Below are 22,926 nucleotides of genomic sequence, written 5' to 3'. Positions count from 1 at the left end.
GTCTTGCAATCCACAATAGTAATTAAACACAATGCTTTAAAAACATGAGTAAGGCCATTGGCTGCACTGCTGAGAGCCCAGGCCAGGCTCAACCAGGCAGGGCTGAGTACATTAGTACATTCTTCCTGAGGACAGTTATAAAAGAGTTATGGGCCTGAGTAAAACAGGGTGGAGTACAACTATGATGGATGGAGGGAGAGCGTTACCGCTGTTCCCATCTCTTTACCCCTTTCTATTTCTCTCTCTCTTTTAAACCACCCCCCCCTCTTTCATTCCATCTTCATTTTCTTCAATCTCACTCATGCTCTCTTTCTCTATCCTCTACATCTCTCTCCACCTCTCTCTCTCCCTGCAGTGCCATGAGATGGTGGTGCGAGGTCAGCTCCCAGCCTGTGAGGAGGACCTCCAGACCCTGGCTGCCCTGCGGCTTCAGTCTGTGATCGGGGACTTCAGCACCCACTCCCCCTACCCCCCTCTGGACGAGCTCTTCCCCGGCCACATGGTGGAGGCTCGGCTCCTCATGCCCCCCTGTGTCCCCCCTGCCCTCCTCCCCACCACCCAGCCCCCGGCCCAGGGCTGCCCCCAGCGCTTCCCCGGGGGTCTCCTGGGAGGGGCGTTGTGGAACCATACGGCCACTGCAGCCCACAAGCAGAAGGTGGAGCAGGACCTGCGGCTACGCAGCCGTCTGAAGGAGGAGGCTGCGGCCATCATGAGCACCATCGTGGAGTGCTGGAAGGGCCTGGCCGGGTACAGTAGGAGGGACAGTATGGCTGCCTACCTCACCATCGCACGCCAGTGGTCTGGCTTTGGCTGCACACTCTATGAGGTGGACTTCTATATTGTGAGTACATCTCCTTTCTCCGTCTGCACAGATTAGTGAGTTGAATGTAAAGAGAGATTTTAGTACTGACCTCTTCCGCTCTCTCTCTCTCTCTTTCTCTCTCTCCCTCTGCCTCTCCCTCTCACTTTTACTCTGCCTCTGCCTCTCTCTCTCACACTTTTACTCTCCCTCTGCCTCTCCTTCTCTCTCTCTCTCTCTCTTTTACTCTCCCTCTGCCTCTCCTTCTCTCTCTCTCTCTTTTACTCTCCCTCTGTCTTTGTCTCTCTCTCTCTCTTTATCTCCCTCTTTCTTTCTCTCTCCAGAGTTCGACAGGTAGTTTCTCTCAGAAGCTGTGGCTGGGTGTGGCAGCGACGTGTGTGTCTCTGTACAGGCAGGGCGAGGCAGAGGCTTTGGAGTCCTTCCCCTACGGACAGATCTGCTCCTACGGCGTCTCCGACAGCAACACCTTCAAGATCACCGCCGGCGACCGAGACCTGCTGTTTGAAACCACCAAGGTGGGTGAACAAAAGCTCATAGCAGGAGGCATTGTGTGTACACATGATACATCTGTCACGTACAGTGGGGCAAAAAAGTATTTAGTCAGCCACCAATTGTGCAAGTTCTCCCACTTAAAAAGACGCGAGAGGCCTGTAATTTTCATCATAGGTACACGTCAACTATGACAGACAAAATGAGGGGAAAAAATCCAGAAAATCACATTGTAGGATTTTTTATGAATTTATTTGCAAATTATGGTGGAAAATAAGTATTTGGTCACCTACAAACAAGCAAGATTTCTGGCTCTCACAGACCTGTAACTTCTTCTTTAAGAGGCTCCTCTGTCCTCCACTCGTTACCTGTATTAATGGCACCTGTTTGAACTTGTTATCAGTATAAAAGACACCTGTCCACAACCTCAAACAGTCACACTCCAAACTCCACTATGGCCAAGACCAAAGAGCTGTCAAAGGACACCAGAAACAAAATTGTAGACCTGCACCAGGCTGGGAAGACTGAATCTGCAATAGGTAAGCAGCTTGGTTTGAAGAAATCAACTGTGGGAGCAATTATTAGGAAATGGAAGACATACAAGACCACTGATAATCTCCCTCGATCTGGGGCTCCACGCAAGATCTCACCCCGTGGGGTCAAAACTGATCACAAGAACGGTGAGCAAAAATCCCAGAAGCACACGGGGGGGACCTAGTGAATGACCTGCAGAGAGCTGGGACCAAAGTAACAAAGCCTACCATCAGTAACACACTACGCCGCCAGGGACTCAAATCCTGCTGTGCCAGACGTGTCCCCCTGCTTAAGCCAGTACGTGTCCAGGCCCGTCTGAAGTTTGCTAGAGAGCATTTGGATGATCCAGAAGAGGATTGGGAGAATGTCATATGGTCAGATGAAACCAAAATATTACTTTTTGGTAAAAACTCAACTCGTCGTGTTTGGAGGACAAAGAATACTGAGTTGCATCCAAAGAACACCATACCTACTGTGAAGCATGGGGGTGGAAACATCATGCTTTGGGGCTGTTTTTCTGCAAAGGGACCAGGACGACTGATCCGTGTAAAGGAAAGTATGAATGGGGCCATGTATCGTGAGATTTTGAGTGAAAACCTCCTTCCATCAGCAAGGGCATTGAAGATGAAACGTGGCTGGGTCTTTCAGCATGACAATGATCCCAAACACACCGCCCGGGCAACGAAGGAGTGGCTTCGTAAGAAGCATTTCAAGGTCCTGGAGCAGCCTAGCCAGTCTCCAGATCTCAACCCCATAGAAAATCTTTGGAGGGAGTTGAAAGTCCGTGTTGCCCAGCGACAGCCCCAAAACATCACTGCTCTAGAGGAGATCTGCATGGAGGAATGGGCCAAAATACCAGCAACAGTGTGTGAAAACCTTGTGAAGACTTACAGAAAACGTTTGACCTGTGTCATTGCCAACAAAGGGTATATAACAAAGTATTGAGATAAACTTTTGTTATTGACCAAATACTTATTTTCCACCATAATTTGCAAATAAATTCATAAAAAATCCTACAATGTGATTTTCTGGAGAAAAAAAATCTAATTTTGTCTGACATAGTTGAAGTGTACCTATGATGAAAATTACAGGCCTCTCTCATCTTTTTAAGTGGGAGAATTTGCACAATTGGTGGCTGACTAAATACTTTTTTGCCCCACTGTATAGACACGTAGCGGAGTCTGTAGGTGGAATTAAACCTGAGACGGTCTTTGATTGACTCCAGTTCTCCTCATTCGGGCTGCATACAGCAGTGAGCTGCTTTATTGTGCATGGTGAATGGCCTCTATTCCTGGTCACAGTGACACGTTGTGCACAGTCATTGAAACAGCCACGCTGCCTGCTCACGATGTTATTCCATGTGCAAAAACCGTAATTAATCGCGATTTAAACGAGAGTACACAGCCTGCCTCTCTCTCTCTGCCACCAGAATCAACCACCAAGAGTCTTACTTCCTGTTATTAAATACTAACCAGGGTGAGGGTTTTTTTTCTCTGCAGTGGTTAGACTAAAATATTAGCCCATAACATTTCCCAGAAACCTGGATATTTCCCCAAACCGCTAATTCTTTTTTTTTTGTCGCTTGCATCTGCTTGCATCTTCCCACGCGGAACAAAGCCCTCTCTGTGATCTCTCTCTCACGGGGCACAAGAGTGCCTTTTATTTATTTATTGGTGCAGCAGAACAGGCAAATTGGAGGCCAGCTAAGGGAGGGTGATACTTTTCTGAACTATGGGGCTCACATTGCTCAGTCGTAAACGTAGAGGATTTAAGTGGATTGGGCGGAGAGTTCAACAGGAGCTGGTTTGAAGGGGGATATGGTTAAGCTAGGAGTCAACGGGTTAAGGCAAGGTTAGCAGCTGAAGTCAGGGTTCAAATTGATGCCGGCAACTGGACTGGGGTCGTGTTGAAGTTAGGGCAAAGGTTATGGCCAGAGGTCACATAGTGTTAGGGGTAAGGCCAGATGTGGACTGATGGAAGTTGGATAAATTGGGGTTAGGACCCGGTGGCCAACACAACAACATACGATCATGAGCTAATGCAATATTTTGCTGTGACCTTAAGGACAGATATAAAACCCAGCTGAAACACAGACATAGTATGTTGAAATGCAATACCCATCTGCTTTTGTTGTTTTTAGGGTTGTGTCTTACTGAAGTTCAGTCCAGTGGTGTGAGTGCTGGTGCTGCTGCAGAATGTGCCAAGGCACATCACGCTCTGACCATCCCTGGAGGATTGTTTCTGTTCCAGCAGCAGCTGGATGACATCATCTCTGCCCTCCCTCCCCTCGCCCCTGTGATGGTGCCAGACACAGACATTGAGAAAGACACTTCTCACACTGCCACCAGGCTGACTCTGTTCTCTCTCTCTCTGTTCTCTTTCTCTCTCGTTCTGTTCTCTCTCTCCTTCTGTCTCTCTCTCCCTCTCTCTCTCTTCCCCCTTCCCTCTGTTCTCTCGCTCTCTCTCCGTCACAGCTGACTGAGATCATGCAGCTGATGAATGCCTATTTCAGTGCCATCCGTTGCCAGCGTGGGAGGGGCGACGACGTGGTGAGCATCACAGAGGGCACTGCCATCGAGGTGGGCTTCCACCTCCCCCCGACACCCACCCCCACCCTGCTGGAGCTGCCCTCGCACCCCGTGTGAAGAGCGCCCCTTCCCCCTGTCCTCAGCTCACATGCAGCCTCCTCGGAGCCCAGCCCCAGCCTAGCGGACCCTGCGCCTGCCTCCTCCACCTCCTCCACTGGGAACAGCACCGCAGCCAAAACAAAGAGAGGGCTGTTTTTACTCCTCATCCGTGAATATAAACCCTGCTGGGCTTTCCAACTGAAGGAGCGAGAAGGGGAGGAGCCTGTTTTGTAAGTGAGGCTAGAAACCCACAGAAACCAATGTGGGTGCTGATGAGGCGTCGCCACCTCCCCCATCCTGCCACACAACCTCTGTTCTCACATGGGAGAACCAGCACCCCGACAACGTGAAAGCTGTGGCTCATCTCCTAGAACTCACAGAGCCATACTTCAGGGAGACACACTGTTGCCTAGACACACGAGTTCATTTACAGTTCCCCAAGCAGTTCCCCTGCTCCCCTAGAGACACGGAGCAGAGGACAAACTGCTTGAGGGAGCGCTGTGAACGTGCCTCTGCTATGTTGTTCTACATGTCGTGCTCTGCCTTTCCTAGAATATCCCTCATGCAATAGAAAGGGGGGGGAGGGGGTGGAATCAGACTGACTGACTCACACCCACACTTTCACCTCCTCTCTCTCTCTCTCTCACACACACTCTGAAAGAGTCCGTTTTCATAAAGACCCCAGCCAGGCTTGCATTACCTAGAACTGTTGATGTAGCAAGCCGTGTGAACTGGAACCAGATGATGGAGCTCAGTAAGTCACTCTGGCTGTCATGGACAGAACAGCTCCAGCTGGTACTGTCAGCTGGGTGGGAGAGACTACTGGATGGGACACTTTGATTGGACGAGACTACAGGATGGGACACTTTGATTGGACGAGATGTTGTAAAGGATCCAGCCTAATGCTGTGTAACAGAAACTACAGGATCTCGGGCTATGATTTGTCTGTTGTTTCTACCAAACACTCTGATTTCTCCCCCTTTGTCAACTTGCTGCTTGCCCGAGCCATCACCCCATTATGAAACTACGGCTAACACTTGATAGGAGCCTTTGAAATGTCTTGTCTGCTCATTTTTAATAGTTAATTGATCCAATATTGATCTTATATCTAGGCTTATACCTCCAATTTAAGGGTGGAACTGTTATTTCCCGGTCTCTGTTTCAGTGGGGAACATATTCGGTGTGGATGGAAATTAGATAGCTGTTTTAAGTTCGCACTCTGAACAATTGATGTACTCACCTAACCCCCAGCCAGTAACATGGACCATCACAACCACACTGCAGACCCCTGTCTTTTCTCTGCTGTGCCTACATACAGAACCAATGCTGTCCTGACTATTGATGCGTTTAGTATTATTTATGTACACACTTTGTGACACATTTTTTATTTTTATTTAATCCATTTTGTATGTCTTAAATGAGGACCTAGCTGTTTTTGAGTTGTTTTTAGTATGGCTTTGAAATGATCCCATTAATGTCTCGTCTAGATCCATTAGGTCACTGTACTGATCAGCCATGTGATCCTATATAGCTTAAGGGCTCTATTCAATCCGTATCGTGGAAGTTCAGCGTTACAGCGTGATTGAAATGTAAAGGCAATGTTCCCGCATTGGTGGAGACAGCATTCACGGTAAGCGCTGTATAAGTCTACTCAATTGGAAATTACCTTTCTATCGCGCAATCAGCAACACAGGTTGAATAAAGTCCTAAGCTACTTTATTGCCACAAAACCACAGCACATTGCCTTTCTGTGTTCACTACTTGGCTGGTAGACTTTGTCCAAGTTCATTAAAGTAACCAAAAAGTGGTGTTTGAGCATTGACCAAAGATAAGTTCTGCTGTAAGCTTTTTTCCCAGAGAATATACCCAAATGTTACACCCCAATGTCATTTAGACCAATAGAAGTTTTAGTTATGTTGTAATACACTAGTCTATTAGAAACCCCGGCTGTGGTGGGATTTCATTTTCCCTAACCCGCATGCCCCTATATCTGGCAGCCAGACTTGGAGGTCTTCCTCAGGAGGAAGGACCCACCATGGCACAGCCAGCCCTGCCCATACGATATGCAGGCGGTCACTGTCCAGTCAAGCCGTCGCTTTTTATACTGCAGCTGCAGGCAGCTACGCTCACGGTCTCCGAGATCCCTTCACTATGAAAAGGAAGACAGAGTCCAACCTGAAGCTCGCTTTGTTTAAAGCTTGTTTGTACACCGCATGGTACCTTCTGTGTGTAATGTGTGTCTAGTCAATTGCACTATTGTTTTTTTTTAACTAACTTGGATGTGCAATAAGTAAACTATAAAGACTGTATGTAATGAATTAAAAAGCAGCACCATTGTACCATACTGTTTGTTATTGTGTTAAGGCACAGTGTCACTGAAAAATGCCCTAGTTACAGTCCATAGTTAAGTTCTCAACCTGAGCTGCCTGGCAGAGGGGATGGATTTTGGCGCCAGCGACCAGACAGATTTCTAAAATCTCTCCTGAACAGTCAGCGTCTTAGGTTGACACAATGGACTTGACCTGCTTGACCGAGCGGGCATCGCTGAGTGAGCCTGCATTTCTTTCTGGTAATGAGGCCTGAAGTAGCGTAGTAGAATTTGATGGGGGGGGGGGGGGGGGGGTATTAGCACACAGACACTCCAGGTGAGTTGTAAAGCTTTATCCAGCATTATTTTGTGGACCCTTGAAAAGTTTAGTATTCTGAAAATGCCCGCTTCAAAGACTAACTTCTAAGGACTGCATGGCAGTGATTGTACTTCATGATGCAGTAATGAACAAGTACCACTTTATCCTAATAGTATTACAATTATTTATATGAACAGCAGAATACAGCTCACACTTCAGTCCACCAATGGCAATGAAGAATATTCTCATAGAATGATTCTTTTTTTAAATATAATTTCACAACACAAAGCTCAACAAAGTATATACATTTGGATGGCTACAACAAAAAAAGGAAAACTGTAGATGCTATGCAATTTAACAAGCTTCTTGATGCACGTAGAGTAAGAGAAAGTATGGATTTACACTCAGGCACCAGAGTAGAGAAGTAGGCTGTCCTCTGCAATAACAATGACCATTGCCATACTTATGAAACAAACGTTTTGGTTAAGTACATACGGGACAGCAGCGACTGATCCGAGGCCTATTGACTTGACTATCCTGTCAGAGCTTGATTATCATGGGCTCTGGTGTCATAAACTTTTCAGAAATGTACAAAGTCACACCAGGCATTTTATTCTATTCCCCATTCAAGGACACTCTAGTGTTTCTCCGGCTGGTATGTTAGTCTGCGTGACTGCAAAAGGAACAGCACAAAAGCAGAGTGGTACTATACAGTAGAAAAATAGTGCCAAACAAGGCTACGAGTTCTGCTGACGGCAACACAAGAACAGGAAGAGAGGATAGAGAGAGCGATGTAGAATTCCAAATCAACCCCTAACCCATACCCACCGGGCACAATATGATACATTCCACCTGTCAGAGAACAAGATGGAGCTGATACCCATCTGATCCTTTCAGATCTACTATCCATGAAGTGTCTAGTGGTAGGGGTCGTTTTGGAATCCTGCATGAGAGAGAGACAGAGAAGACTAGTCATTCACTACTATTCATAACCATCAGTGGGGATTGGATACAGGCACACAGATTGAAGTGTTGGTTTAACTCCCAAACAGCTTAAGGACAGAATAGAGGGAAGAAAAGCAGCAGGTATGAACTTTAACACTTTTCTCCATAGTGATGGGGCAGGTGGCAACTAGCTCTGCCCCATCGTTCCCTGGTTGGGCTGTAGAGGGGCACCAGACCCATGTCATGTGACAGGGGTTGTATATCCCATCTGTCCTCACTGCTCCTGAGTTCCCCAGGAGATGTAGTCGGGCCGCGTGGCAGCACTGTACTCGTCGATGAGCTGCTGCACCACCTCACGGGAGTTGTCCAGCTCGTCAAAGTTTTCCTTGAAGATGTCCTCCTTGCGGAACTGCTCCAGGAAGGCCTCGCGCTTTCGCAGTTTGTCGTACTGCTTGCAAGTCCGCTCGAACAGCTGCAGCGGAGGAAGAGAAGAGAAAGGGCATCCAGTGAACACATTACATATACCTCATATTAGTCACTTTCTGCCCACTCACTCAGTCGCTGACTGTGGGTTAGGAGGATTCCAAAAATACTCTTGACATTCATCACCAACCCATGTAGTATTTTGGCATTGAAATGTTAGCTAAGGATTATAGTTTTGTCTCCTTTAAAAATATTTTTGCACAAGCCAACCTACTCTACTCCAAGTAGCCAACCTACTCTACTCCAAGTAGCCAACCTACTCTACTCCAAGTAGCCAACCTACTCTACTCCAAGTAGCCAACCTAGTCTACTCCAAGTAGCCAACCTAGTCTACTCCAAGTAGCCAACCTAGTCTACTCCAAGTAGCCAACCTAGTCTACTCCAAGTAGCCAACCTAGTCTACTCCAAGTAGCCAACCTACTCTACTCCAAGTAGCCAACCTACTCTACTCCAAGTAGCCAACCTTTAGAACCTGTAATGAGAATGAGGGGCGGAGCTTACACAGGAGATGCTGGTGTGATTGGCCATCATCAGGCCGCTGACGCGGTGGGCGGAAGGTAGGTACGGGGACTTCCTGGACAAAGCCACCTGGATGCTGGCTGGACCCCAGGGGATGAAACTGGCCAGCTTACGCTCCCGGATCCTCTGCAGGCTCTTGTGGACCTGCACTCACACAAACAGGATTGTATCAACTTATGGAAAGTATTGATATTGCTAAAACTTTTGGACCAATATGTTTAACACACGCCACCACAAGACCATTACAATATCCACTTGGTCTTCAGCCATCTCCTTCATAAACTTCCAAATTATACAGAGGAGTCAGCGCATGAACTAATAGTGAACTTGATTTCTTTACGTCATCCGTAGTTAAGGACTTCACTTTGATTAGACAACGTTTTCTTTTTTTAAACACACACATTTTAAAGAGCTAGCACACATTCTCATGCTAAACATACACACACACACACACACACACACCCCCCCCCCCCCCCCCCCCCCCCCCCCCCCCTGGGTGGGGTCCACCTCTCCCTGGATGATGTTGAGGATGGCAATGTAGCAGTGGTTGGTCTGTCTGTCCCTGCCCGTGGACACCATGACATTCTTCGGCTGCAGCAGCCTCCGCATCACATCCAGCACGGTGGTCTTCCTCACACTGGCCACCTGGGAGAGAAACAAAGGAGAGGGCATGTATAAGCACGCATATTCATATATGACAGGAATGCTTTATTCACCAAAAGTTTTTAAAAGAAGATGAATCGGCAGATACTTGGATAACTCAGTCAAGATCTGTGTTTTCAAGAACAGAGATTAAACTAAACTAGTACAATTGGTGGGACTTGCTTTAACTCTTTAAAAGTATTTTTGTGGTAGTGGTAGTAGTTTAAAAAAGGTTTACTTTACTATTTAAAGCAGAGCAGTTACATATAGTCAAAGTTAAATGCAATAAAATAATTGGTCTGATTACTTTGATATAGTTGACATGGTAGTCTATTACTTTGGATTGTGGGGCAGTTCGATCACAAAAATGTCTAAACTACAGTTGCTGAGTGTGAAAACTAAAAGACAGACAGACAAGACAAAATGGTCTTCTGTCAGAATATGGGAACAAAAAGCAGGATCATGTGGACAACACTCTTAGGAAAGCAAAACAACTGGGTTTCAGATAAATAGATGTACAATTTACTTTTGTAAAACATTCAGTGGAAATGACGTTGGATTTTCGTTGAATGATGATGTAATGATTAGAAAGTTCTAGGCTATTATTTGGGGAGAGAAATATGATGGTGCATCTAGTGATGACAGCTCTTTAAAAGTATTTTGATGGTAGTTGAACTACGACGAACAGGTTTGTATCTAGACCTACTAATAGCTAGCTGTAGTTCTAATAAACCAACTCTTTAGGCTGACAGTGAAATCTGAAAAGTACATTTCCTGAAGAAAATGTGGTGCGCTTGCTAGTTACTGTTCAAATCACATCAAATTGCATTTGTCACATGCGCCGAATACAACAGGTGTAGACCTTTCAGTGAAATGCTTACTTGCAAGCCCTTAACCAACAATGCAGTTTTAAGAAAAGGACCCCCAAAAAAGTAAGAAATAAAACAAATAATTAAAGAGCAGCAGTAAAATAACAATAGCGAGGCTATATACAGAGTGGGGCTCGCTCAATGTGCAGGGGCACCGGTTAGTCAAGGTAATATGTACATGTAGGTAAAGTTATTAAAGTGACTATGCATAGATAACAGAATAGCAGCAGCGTAAAAGAGGGGGGGCAATGCAAGTAGTCTAGGGTAGCCATTTGATTAGATGTTCAGGAGTCTTATGGCTTGGGGGCAGAAGCTGTTTAGAAGCCTCTTGGACCTGGACCTGGCGCACCGGTACCACTTGCCATGCGGTAGCAGAGAGAACAGTCTATAACTAGGGTGGCTGGAGTCTGACAATTTTTAGGGCGTCCTCTGACACCGCCTGGTATAGATGTCCTGGATGGCAGGAAGCTTGGCCCCGGTGATGTACTGGGCCGTATGCACTACCCTCTGTAGTGCCTTGCGGTCGGAGACCAAGCAGTTGCCATACCAGGCAGTTATGCAACCCGTCAGGATGCTCTCGATGGTGCAGCTGTAGAAACCTTTGAGGATCTGAGGACCCATGCCAAGTCTTTTCAGTCCCCTGAGGGGGAATAGGTTTTGTCGTGCCCTCTTCACGACTGTCTTGGTGTGCTTGGACCATGTTAGTTTGTTGGTGATGTGGACACATCACATCAGCATGTTGATGAGAATGGGGGCGTGCTCGGTCCTCCTTTTCCTGTAGTCCACAAATCATCTCCTTTGTCTTGATCACATTGAGGGAGAGGTTGTTGTTCTTGCGCCACACGGTCAGGCCTCTGACCTCCTCCCTATAGGCTGTCTCGTCGTTGATCAGGCCTACCACTGTTGTGTCATCGGCAAACTTAATGGTGGTGTTGGAGTCGTGCCTGGCCGTGCAGTCATGTGTGAACAGGGAGTACAGGAGGGGACTGAGCACGCACACCTGAGGGGCCCCTGTGTTGAGCATCAGTTTGACGGATGTGTTGTTACGTACCTTTCAAAGCACTTCATGACTACAGACGTGAGTGCTACAGGTCGGTAGTCATTTAGGCAGGTTACCTTAGTGTTCTTGGGCACAGGGCCTATGGTGGTCTTAAAGCATGTTGGTATTACAGACTCAGACAGGGAGAAGTTGAACATGTCAGTGAAGACACTTGCCAGTTGGTCAGCGCATGCTCGGAATACACGTCCTGAATGTTGACCTGTTTAAAGGTCTTACTCACATCGGCTGCGGAGAGCGTGATCACACAGTCATCCGGAACAGCTGATGCTCCCATGCATGTTTCAGTGTTACTTGCCTCGAAGCAAGCATAGAGTAATTTAGCTCGTCTGGTATGCTCGTGTCACTGGGCAGCTCTCGGCTGTGCTTCCCTTTGTAGTTTGTAATAGTTTACAAGCCCTGCCACATCCGACGAGCGTCGGAGCTGGTGTAGTACGATTAGATCTTAGTCCTGTACTGACGCTTTGCCTGTTTGATGGTTCGTCGGAGGGCATAACAAGATTTCTCATAAGCTTCCGGGTTAGAGTCCCACTCCTTGAAAGCGGCAGCTCTACCCTTTAGCCAGTGTGGATGTTGCCTGTAATCAATGGGGACGACATCATCGATGCACTTATTGATGAAGCCAGTTGGATAGTTATTTTATGCAAATGTGTATAGTTATAGTTGATAAATCTTTGAAAGAATAGGATAGTTAGGATAGCCAGAATTGTGTAAGTTGGTCTTGTAGCTTAATTGGCCAAGCAGCAGGACCACTGAATGGCTACCTCTGTATTCTTACAGCTCTCGTTCAAACCCATGTTAATGTATGCACATTTTTAAATGGTTATAGTTTAAAAAGTATATATAGTATCAAAATTCTTTTGACAAGCAATCTAAGTAGGGTCAGTCTAAACATCTCAGCATTGGTTTGGAGTTAATAGCTTAAGCGGTGAAAGAGATTGGTAAAACAAAATCACAAATTCGAGACCTTTCTAGTCTACGCTCTAACTTTTTGTCTAAGTTGTTGGCAAAGTGGTCAAAATAGCAGATTTTTGTCAAAAGTTGCATTGTATTACAGTGAATGTTGGAAGTGATGTTACAATAAGGAGCTCTAGTATCTTCAAAAAAGTCCCATTAAAGTGAATGAAAAAAATGTATAGTTTCAAAAGTATAAATAGTTTAAAAAAAAGTTGGATGCAAGCACACCATTCCAGACCAGTCTCACATTTTAAAGTTTGAATGGCGTTTCTAGCTTAAATGGTGTAAGAGAAGCATGCAGAAAAATAATAATAAAAATAAGTTTGACGAAGACTTCAGTGTGTTGGAAAAAACGAGCGCCGACTGGGTTTTATTTTTTTGAACGGTCATCCAACTCACAATTCCAAGTCAGAAACTACGGCATCTTTATAGAGCTCCAACTTTCAGACCTGAAGATCACTGACGTCATGATTTTTTCCGAGTTCCCAGCTATCTTGAAAGCACCAAGACGTACTACGCGGTTACTGAGAACTACTTACCGATTGGTCAGTGGTGAGCGGTGTGTAACCAGTCATGAGGAAGTGAAGGCGGGGCGTGGGGATGAGAGAGGCGATCAGACCAATCAGGTCGTTGTTCATGTATCCAGGGTAACGCAGGGTGGTTGTGCTGGCTGACATGATGGTGGAAACCTGTGGAGAGAAATAAACTTTAGTTTTCCTAATTACTTGTGGCTGTTTTTATTTCCGTAATCTTGTCAATTTCTGTCGGGCAATCACCAGGAGTGGTCATAAGAAATGCAGCCTATATGACAGGGATCATCACCTAGATTCAGCCCCGGGACAATTTTTCCATGAGTGGATGGTCAGGGAGCCTGAAAATATTTACAAATCATTTGTAGACTGCAAATCGACTGCAAGAAGCCCAAATAGATATAATATTTGACTAAAATATAATAGTTTCAAACATTGCTTACATTTGTATACGATCACATATACAGTATCTCTATTATGCGTGAGAATACTTTGGAACAGATTTCCAAAATTAAAATCACTTAGGGCTGATTTGCTTGTTTTTTGAACAGTATTTTATGTTTAAAAAAAAGATATGCTATATGAGATTGTATGGTTAGAAGGTTAGCTAGAGAGGGGTATATAGGGCTGGCACAATTCCTGAATAAACGACGGTTATGGATGAAGACCGCAGTGAAAATAAATAACCGGCATAACCGTTTAAATATTTTTTGGGGGGGGGTGGAATGAACAGCTGACTGAAGACGGAATGGCCGGGCATTCGTGAGGCCGAGTCTGTTTCTACAGTAACATGGACTCTTAACAACGTGATGAAACTGCTGTTCCTTGCTGAAACAAGCAAGGAGTTGCCAAGACAGTGCCCCCCTCCCTGCAGCGGCACACAGAAATATAATGAATAGAACAGACTTGGCACCTCTAACCCTGGCAATTTGACTGGTAAACTCATGGGTACACTCGCAAGGGCTGCCTGGTATTGTGATGCAATCATTTCCATGGTAATGTTGAAAGTTCATTCAAATGATTTGAACTGATGTGGCTCATGCAATGGAATGTAGTTTTTGTAATGTCAGTTGAGTTGAATCAACAAATCACAGAACATTTTGACAGGTACACTTCCTGCTTTTAATTCCTTCTTTTACTTCTTCCTTTGTTCCTATGGGTACACTCGCAATAGCTGCCAGTCCACCCATTATGCCACCATTGACTTGAATGGGGACGCCCGTTCTATTTATTATATTTCTATGGCAGCACATGCCGTCAGGAGCAGAGGAGAGGGGAATTAAAAATATATAATAATAATAAAACATTTGACCAGTTATTACGGTGTCCGCGTTCATTTGTGTGGCCAATTAGTCATCCAAATTCCATGACCGCCACAGCCCTAGGGATATAGACATATTTGACCACAATTTTGTTTTTTTAACAATCACTGGGTGTTCATTCAACAATAATTGCTAGGGAGTATGAGATCCAGTTTGACAGTTAAAGTGTGAGGAGTAACTAGCCTAACTAGTTTGTTTAATCCTCAGGACATTCTGACAAACAGTGTGAGGTTTACTTCACGCATACACTCTCTCTGTATTCGCCTAATCATTTCTGGGTCACGGCCAGTAGGCTATAAACAGTAACCTGGTCGCAGTTCAGTTTGTGCCGTATTACCGACTTGGCAAGACAGCACAAACAGATCTGGGACCAGGCTATCAAAACACCTTGAAACACTTTCTCCTCTCAGGAGTCTGGGGTTCTAGAACCTGGATATTGAGAACACCACTAGGGAAGGAGGTGGAGCTTGCACCCGAGTGGCAGGTGTCAATCACTCACCAGCTGGTTGATCTGGGAGAAGGAGGGGTTCTGGATGTGCAGCCTGTCGGTGGCGATGCGGTTCAGAGCAGTGTTGTCCAGTACCACCTGACATACACACACAAGTCAAAAAGAGAAACAGAATGAGAGGGATGTGTAGACGTGAGGTCAGAAGATAGAGATTTCCACAGAAAGACAGCAATGGGGGAGGTTTGACTTTAGAATTAGGGGAAACGGAGGCAAGAGAGAGATGCTGTGTGGTAGAGACTAGTTAACAGTGGGCTTTGATCCAATCCTCCAGTCAGTCTTGATGGGTAAAGCAGAGTAGACAGTGTGCTGCTGTGTGAAGACTGAAGCAGTGGGGCTGACACTGTGCGTCACTAACAGGGGAACCAATTCTTCTCCACATAGATTCTATTAGCTGTGGGGCTAACCCAATAAGCCTGAGTAGAGGCCCTTACGTAAACTCCTGCAGGAGGAAGTAGATATTGGAGAGGAGAAACATTAGGCAGTCAGAGCATCTCGGGAACTAATACAATCATCAATCCCAGGCAGCAAAGATGTAATCATCCAGTGATGTAAATGTCCAACAACACTGCCTCATTACCAGTCATACACACCAGCAGCCAGGGAAGAAACCCTTTCTGTTACAGCATGTTGCCCGGCTGGCAGCGATGGTCATAAAAACATTATTCATGATATACAGGCCCTCTGGCTCCTAGTTCAACTTCCTCCCGTCTCTCTAAGACTTGGAGCTTGCCTGAGGAGAGAGACAGGCGAGCGATGAGGCGTGTCCGTCCCCATCCTGTGGTGTTTTGGGGGATGAAGAAACAGTACCGTTTTGGACAGGATGTTTCTAACTTTCAACAACAACAAGACAGTGTGGAACTGGCACGTCTTGTCTTCATTTTTAATTTTTAATCACATTTTAACGGCACAAGGGGACGTTCTCGAAAAAAATGACCACGCAACATCAGAGTTTATGTGCATGGATTTGATTCCAGGAAAGAACCTTTCGTCTATTCCCCACACAACGGTAGCCAGATGAAGGCAAAAAAAGCACAGATGAGAGAGTGTGTGTGTGTGTGTGTCCCCGCAGATGTGTGTCTATTTCTTGCTCACCACACAGTCTGCGTTCTGGGTGAGCCTCTTGAGTGTGAGCAGTGAGTTGTAGGGCTGCACCACCACGTCGCTCATCTCATCCTGGTTAGGGAACACAGAGTAGGTCTGCACCAGCTTCTTAGGGTACCTGGCCAACACGCACAGGAAGAAAATTCAAAAAGTATCACACACCAGGTCACAGAAAAACATCCAACAGTGGAAAACTAAAAGGTTCCCCCAGGGAGAGAATATTATCTCTCCCATGGAGGCTGGGACAATTATGGTTACAATTAGGAGAAAGTTTCTACTCCATAAATTATAAGTCTACTAACTTTACAGCAGTCAAACAGAAAGAGAGACCACATTGCGATGTAGAAATTCAGCCTCCCTGTGTGTGTGTGTGTGTGTGTGTGTGTGTGTGTGTGTGTGTGTGTGTGTGTGTGTGTGTGTGTGTGTGTGTGTGTGTGTGTGTGTGTGTGTGTGTGTGTGTGTGTGTGTGTGTGTGTTCAGACCTGTCATTGAGCCTCTCCAGCAGGTAGGATCCCAGCCCGGACCCGGTTCCCCCAGCGATGGAGTGACAAAGGACAAAACCCTACAACAGAGAAACAGAACCATTGTAATTCTTTAATTCCACTGCTCTGGGTGAAAAGATGAAAACGTCTTTCTGGGCCCATCCAGACAAACGAGCAATTTCCTCTGGCTCAGTACGTCACTACCCCTCGCATATTTCCTGACAGCTGACACCCGTACGATTCTATTGATGCGCGTTTCATCTCGATGTGATATTCACACAGGGATTTAAAACTCCCGACACGAAAATACAATACAAAAGCATTTTGTAGAATTGAAACCACTTTCTCTTGGTAGAAACAAACCACTTTCTCTTGGTAGAAACAAACCACTTTCTCTTGGTAGAAACAAACCACTTTCTCTTGGTAGAAACAAACCACTTTCTCTTGGCAGAAACAAACCACTTTCTCTTGGCAGAAACAAACCACTTTCTCTTGGTCACAGATGGACTAAATCAGTTTGTGCTCACTGCTTAAAGACGGGGTAACGTAGTCGGCAGGCATTTTAGCGGCGTCTGTGTGTTGCTCAGAGGACGCAGGGCAGAATATTATCTGTCTAGTTCTATGAAATGCCCTTTTTATTTATTTTTTAACTCAACCAGGTAATTTTCTACTGTTACTAAATATTATCATATCTATTTTCCAGTTATAAGGAAAGTAAAATCCTATAGGTTAGTCGATTTATAATTTGATTGTTACTATATTTAGAAAGCATATCAGTCATTTCAAGCCCTATTCATCAACAAGAACACCTGCTCTTTCCATGACATAGACTGACCAGGTGAATCCAGGTGAAAGCTGTGATCCCTTATTGATGCCACGTGTTAAATCCACTTGGATCAGTGTAGAGGAAGGGGAGGAGACAGGTTAAAGAAGTATTTTTAAGCCTTAAGACATGGATTGTGTGTGTGTGTGCCATTCAGAGGGTGAATGGGCAAGACAAAAGATGTAAGTGCCTTTGAACGGGGTATGGTAGTAGGTGCCAGGCGCACCGGTGTGTGTCAAGAACACTGCTGGGTTTTTCACGCTCAACAGTTTCCCGTGTAGATCAAGAATGGTCCTCTACCCAAAGGACATCCAGCATCCCTGTGGAACGCTTCCGACATCTTGTAGAGTCCATGCCCCGGCGAATCGAGGCTGTTCTGAGGGCAACTATACTAGGAAGGTGTTCCTAATGTTTAGTATACTCAGTGTATATTTCATATTTTCATCATATTTTTACCTTGTACTTGAGCCTGTTACCTCAAAAGTGACTACACCTGAGAAATGTATAACTATTTATACCAGAAAGGTGAGATTTGAATCTTTCTTGGAGTATGCAGCATTACTAGTTGTTTATGGCCCTCTCATGATAAGTTATTACTTTTGAGTATGTCTATTTAGGCAGAAATCTACATTTTAGATTACATCTATCAGGTTAAGTAGTAGTATTTATTGTACTGCGCCAGTATATATGACATGTGTTTATGCCTCCCACTCTTCACCCAGCCTGGAGGTGGGAGGGCAGGCCAACCCCACAAATAGGCTCTCTCCTTCGCCTAGACAGCCATGTAATACCTGCCTTTTACTCCAGTCCAGCTATTACCACCCAACACGGCATGCCACGCCCTATCTCACCCTCTCAAATGCATGTCCACACACACTAAATAATAACGTGAGGGTCATAAAGAGTATGGGCAACAGAAATTACACAGACTTCTATGGGGAAAGTCATGTTGTTTTAAGGGAGGCAACCTTACAGCTGGCAGTTGAGAAAGGTTTTTTTTTTTGAAAAGGCTTGAAATAACAGATCATTTACTAGTTTTAAGATGACATGTGTGGGCTCCCATTTTATGTGTACTCTCTATTAAGGTTACCCATTATAAATCGCCAAAGAAAGCATGTTTTCCACCACAGCACAACTCAAGGGAAAGAGGAAAAAAAAAAAAAGAACTGAAAAACCTATATTCCTTTCGCACGTCAGTCAGTTACATATGGAGAGAATCAGGAAGTGTTTCATTCTGGATAGTCCCCTCCCATTTTCAGTTTCTCCCTCCAATGTTCTCCTCACGTGAGGCAGGATATGCAGTCAGTGCAGTGTGTGTATGAGATGGAGAATTGTTGGAATGCTTCCAAACTCAGGCCTGCTTTCACCCCATACGTTCTGTAGACCAATCAGAGACTGAGAAAGAGTGGGCTTGCCTCCAAGCTGTCGCTGCCGTCCGCCTCTCTGTCGATGATGTCGAAGATCTCCTCATGGATTTTCTCACCCTGCAAACGACAAGACATGCATTATTCCAGATTGTTATTTGGGTGAATGTAGTTACAAAAAAAAAGTATAATAAATAACATAGCCAAACTTCTACTAAACATGCATTATTCGCCTCAAAGCTGAATCTTTTGTTCTCTACATGGACCCTGGTCCAGCTACAACCAACAACACGGTCCACATAGTCACCTGTGAGAAGCCGCTGGCCCAGTTGTTCCCTGCACCTCCTCCGTGCTCCGACAGGTAGATGTTCTCTGGGTTGTACAGGTTGGCGTAGGGGGAGTTGAGGATGGAGTGGATCACCCTGGGCTCCAGATCCAACAAAACAGCACGGGGGATGTAGTGTTCATCGTCTGCCTGTGGACCACGGAGAGACGGAAGGCTTACTCCTACTTGATGCACAGAAAGCAAAGCATACACAATAATAATAATAGTAGTCTCCACTACCCGATGTCACAGGGAAGACCAAAAAGATCATCAAGGACATCAACCACCCCAGCCACGGCCTGTTCACCCCGCTATCATCCAGAAGGCGAGGTCAGTACAGGTGCATCAAAGCTGAGACCGAGAGACTGACAAACAGCTTCTATCTCAAGGCCATCAGACTGTTAAATAGCCATCACTAGCCGGCCTCCACCCGGTTACACAACCCTGCACCTTAGAGGCTGCTGCCCTATATACATAGACATGGAATCACTGGTCACTTTAATAATGTTCACTCATCTCATATGTATATACTGTATTCTATTCTACTGTATTTTAGTCAATGCCACTCCGACATTGCTCAATCTAATATTTCTATAATTCTTAATTTCATTCTTTCACTTTTAGATTTGTGTTGGAGCTAGGAACACAAACATTTTGCTACATCCTCAATAACTAAATATGTGTATGTGACCAATAACATTTGATTTGATGGCAGTAACATGGTGAATGCTGCGTGCCATAAATGATTAGACTGCTCCATCTAGTGGGGAATAATGGTACAGTCCGTGATGCATGCTTCATGTCCATTTCGTTTGCCATCAGTACAGCAGCTGCTGCACCGCATATTTTATTAAACTAGGCAAGTCAGTTAAGAACAAATTGTTATTTACAATGACGGCCTACCAAAAGGCATCCTGCGGGGAGAGAGGCTGGGATTTAAAATAAATAAATAAATAAAAAATATAGGACAAAACACACATCACGACAAGAGACACACCACATAAAGAGACCTAAGACAACACATCATGGCAGCAACACATGACAACAAAGCATGATAGCAACACAACATGACACAACATGGTAGCAACACAACATGGCAGCAGCCAAAAATGGTAGCAGCACAAAACATGGTACAGACATTATTGGGCAATAGAGACAATAATACATAATGCGAAGCAGCCACAACTGTCAGTAAGAGAGTGTCCATGATTGAGTCTTTGATTGACGAGATAAAACTGTCCAGTTTGAGTGTTTGTTGCAGCTCAATTCAGTCGCTAGATGCAGCGAACTGAAAAGACGAGCAACCCAGGGATGTGTGTGCTTTGGGGACCTTTAACAGAATGTGACTGGCAGAACGGGTGTTGTATGTGAAGGATGACGGCTGCAGTAGATATCTCAGATAGAAGGGAGTGAGGCCTAAGAGGGTTTTTATAAATAAGCATCAACCAGTGGGTCTTGCGACAGGTATACAGAGATGACCAGTTTACAGAGGAGTATAGAGTGCAGTGATGTGTCCTATAAGGAGCATTGGTTGCAAATCTGATGGCCGAATGGTAAATAACATCTAGCCCCTCGAGAGCACCCTTACCTGACGATCTATAAATTATCTCCGTAATCTAGCATGGGTAAGATGGTCATCTGAATCAGGGCTAGTTTGGCAGCTGGGGTGAAAGAGGAGCGATTACGATAGAGGAAACCAAGTCTAGATTTAACCTAAGCCTGCAGCTTTGATATGTGCTGAGAGAAGGTCAGTGTACTGTCTAGCCATACTCCCAAGTACTTGTTTGAGGTGACTACCTCAAGCTCTAAACCCTCAGATGTACTAATCACCTCTGGGGAGAGGGGCATTCTTCTTACCAAACCACATGACCTTTGTTTTGGAGATGTTCATAACAAGGTTAAGGGCAGAGAAAGCTTGTTGTAGAGCGTTTAACACAAAATCTGGGGAGGGGACAGCTGAGTATAAGACGATCATCTGCATATAAATGGATGAGAGAGCTTCCTACTGCCTGAGCTATGTTGTTGATGTAAATTGAAAAGAGCGTGGGGCCTAGGATTGAGCCTTGGGATACTGCCTTGGTGACAGGCAGTGGCTGAGACAACAGATGTTCTGACTTCATACACTGCACTCTTTGAGAGAGGTAGTTAGCAAACCAGGCTAAAGACCCCTCAGAGACCCCTCAGAGACACCAATACTCCTTGGAATGGTCTACCGTATCAAAAGATTTGGCCAAGTCAATACAAATAGCAGCACAACATTGCTGAGAATCAAGGGCAATGGTGACATCATTGAGGACCTTTAAGGTTGCAGTGACACATCCATAATCTGAGTGGAAACCAGATTGCATACCAGAGAGAATACTATAGACATCAAGAAAGCCAGTCAGTTGATTATTGACAAGTTCTTCCAACACGTATGGTAAACAGGGCAAAATAGAATTAGGCCTATAACAGTTAGGATCAGATTGATCTCCCCCTTTAAATAAAGGACACACCGTGGCTGCCTTCCAAGCAATGGGAACCTCCCCAGAGAGGAGAGACAGGTTAAATAGGTTGGAGGCAAAGATAGGGGCAGCAACCTTAAAGAAGAAAGGGTCTAAATCATCTGAGCCAGATGTTTTTTGGGGGTCAAGTTTTAGGAGCTCCTATAGCACCTTGGACTCAGTGACTGCCTACAGGGGAAAAAGGAGGAGGAGCATCGGGGCTAGTCGCATTAGAAGGGGTGGGAGATGAGGAAATGTTGGACGGACAAGGAGGCATGGCTGAGTCAAACAGGAATCCTGACTTAAGGAAGTGATGAAAGAGCTTAGCCATGTGCTCCTTGTCAGTAACAACCACATCTGCCAACCTGCCAAGCCCACATCAGGACCAATAGACAGAGAGGCAAGGATTCCCTCTAGTCTATCGCCCTTTCTCAATAAATATTTTCTTGATTCCTCACATCCTTGCTCCTCGTTTCCTTCTCAAAACACATTGAAGAAGACTGTTTGAGGGGAAGGGCCTTGGAACTTCTCCAATACTGTTGAGAAGGATACAACAAGGTGATAAGATGCACTCTCTCCCCATGGCTCCATATCCGGGATAGGAACCTGACCCACTTATCTAGCAAGCTAATGCTGTTCTGTACCTGATAGAAGAAGACATCCTTCCTGTCAGTGCCCTCTGTGGCGAACTCCTCCACAATCCCCTCCGGACTGATGCCATGCTCTGCACAGAGTTGTTTCCAAAACTCAAAACCAACTGCAATAAAAGTGGAAATAAGATGCATTTAATTACGACACCAAACCCATGCATGATACGTGCATGTCCAATCGTTGCTATTTCACTACAAGCCTAGCTGTTGGCTAGCATTGCTATGCCTACAGTTGTTAACGTTAGGTATACGTACTAGCTAGCTAATCATTTGTAGCAAGGGAAAGACTTCACCGTACTTTGGTTTCCACATTGGCCAAGTTGAAGTGTTATGATTTCTCGGGGCATATTCCTCTTTTAGTAGATCCCTACCAGCGAAGTCTATAATCAGGAAAGACGGCTGTTTATCTGACCACTGTATTAATCTTGCTGACCTGCCTGCACTTCCCGCTTGGAAATACCGCATAAATGGAGTCACAACGCCAAACGGCATTTGCGACAAGGCGCATGCTCACATTCTTCTTCTTCTACAATATTACGGCGTTCCGGAAACACAGCTCATAGGGGCATGCCGCCACCTACTGTACTGGATTGTGTAGTCAATCACAGTTTAGAGAATAATGAATAAAGAACCGAACATTAAGAGAAACTAAACCCTCCTATCTAATCCTGTACTACTAAGAAAATTAAAAAAAGAGCCCTACTAACTTCTATCAAATCCTGCATGCTCACATTTTAAGGCTGCATTCAACAAATAGTAGGAGTTTAAT

The 22,926-nt window shown here is 45.2% G+C and overlaps 2 protein-coding genes across 3 annotated transcripts in view; one reads left to right on the top strand and one right to left on the bottom strand.

The window, feature by feature from the left end:
* Window positions 1–6,809, top strand: part of LOC106607315 (unconventional myosin-X) — a 53,764-nt gene extending 46,955 nt beyond the window's left edge. For both annotated transcript variants that reach the window (XM_082976622.1, XM_082976621.1), the window contains exons 11-13: window positions 356–841; window positions 1,144–1,335; window positions 4,318–6,809. In XM_082976622.1, the coding sequence (XP_082832748.1) occupies window positions 356–841; window positions 1,144–1,335; window positions 4,318–4,488 (849 nt within the window). In that variant the 3' untranslated portion in view covers window positions 4,489–6,809. The remainder of the gene's footprint in view (window positions 1–355; window positions 842–1,143; window positions 1,336–4,317) is intronic.
* Window positions 6,810–7,257: 448 nt separating this feature from the next.
* LOC106607316 (tubulin gamma-1 chain) lies at window positions 7,258–22,653 on the bottom strand. The gene is made up of 11 exons (XM_082976620.1): window positions 22,456–22,653; window positions 22,152–22,264; window positions 19,007–19,174; window positions 18,751–18,819; window positions 16,513–16,592; window positions 16,022–16,148; window positions 14,921–15,007; window positions 13,109–13,258; window positions 9,540–9,689; window positions 9,027–9,191; window positions 7,258–8,514 (listed from the first exon to the last, which is right to left on the bottom strand). Exons 1-11 carry the CDS (start codon window positions 22,502–22,504, stop codon window positions 8,317–8,319), a joined length of 1,356 nt encoding a protein of 451 aa, XP_082832746.1. The 5' UTR covers window positions 22,505–22,653; the 3' UTR covers window positions 7,258–8,316.
* Between the last annotated feature and the right edge of the window lie 273 nt (window positions 22,654–22,926).

Source organism: Salmo salar, chromosome 06 (assembly GCF_965601325.2).
Source record: "Salmo salar chromosome 06, fSalSal1, whole genome shotgun sequence".
Taxonomy (NCBI): Eukaryota; Metazoa; Chordata; class Actinopteri; order Salmoniformes; family Salmonidae; genus Salmo; species Salmo salar.
The sequence above is the reverse complement of the archived record's forward strand: the minus strand, read 5'-3'. Positions and strand labels throughout refer to the sequence as shown.

Bases quoted from the DNA above. Each gene is read 5' to 3' on its own strand.
- LOC106607316 (XM_082976620.1), bottom strand. From the start codon at position 22,504: ATGCCCCGAGAAATCATAACACTTCAACTTGGCCAATGTGGAAACCAA. The intron at 22,265-22,455 runs GTACGGTGAAGT...CTTTTATTGCAG, and splicing joins TGGCCAATGTGGAAACCAAA to TTGGTTTTGAGTTTTGGAAA. The intron at 18,820-19,006 runs GTGACTATGTGG...TGTCGTTTGCAG, and splicing joins GGGCCAGCGGCTTCTCACAG to GGTGAGAAAATCCATGAGGA.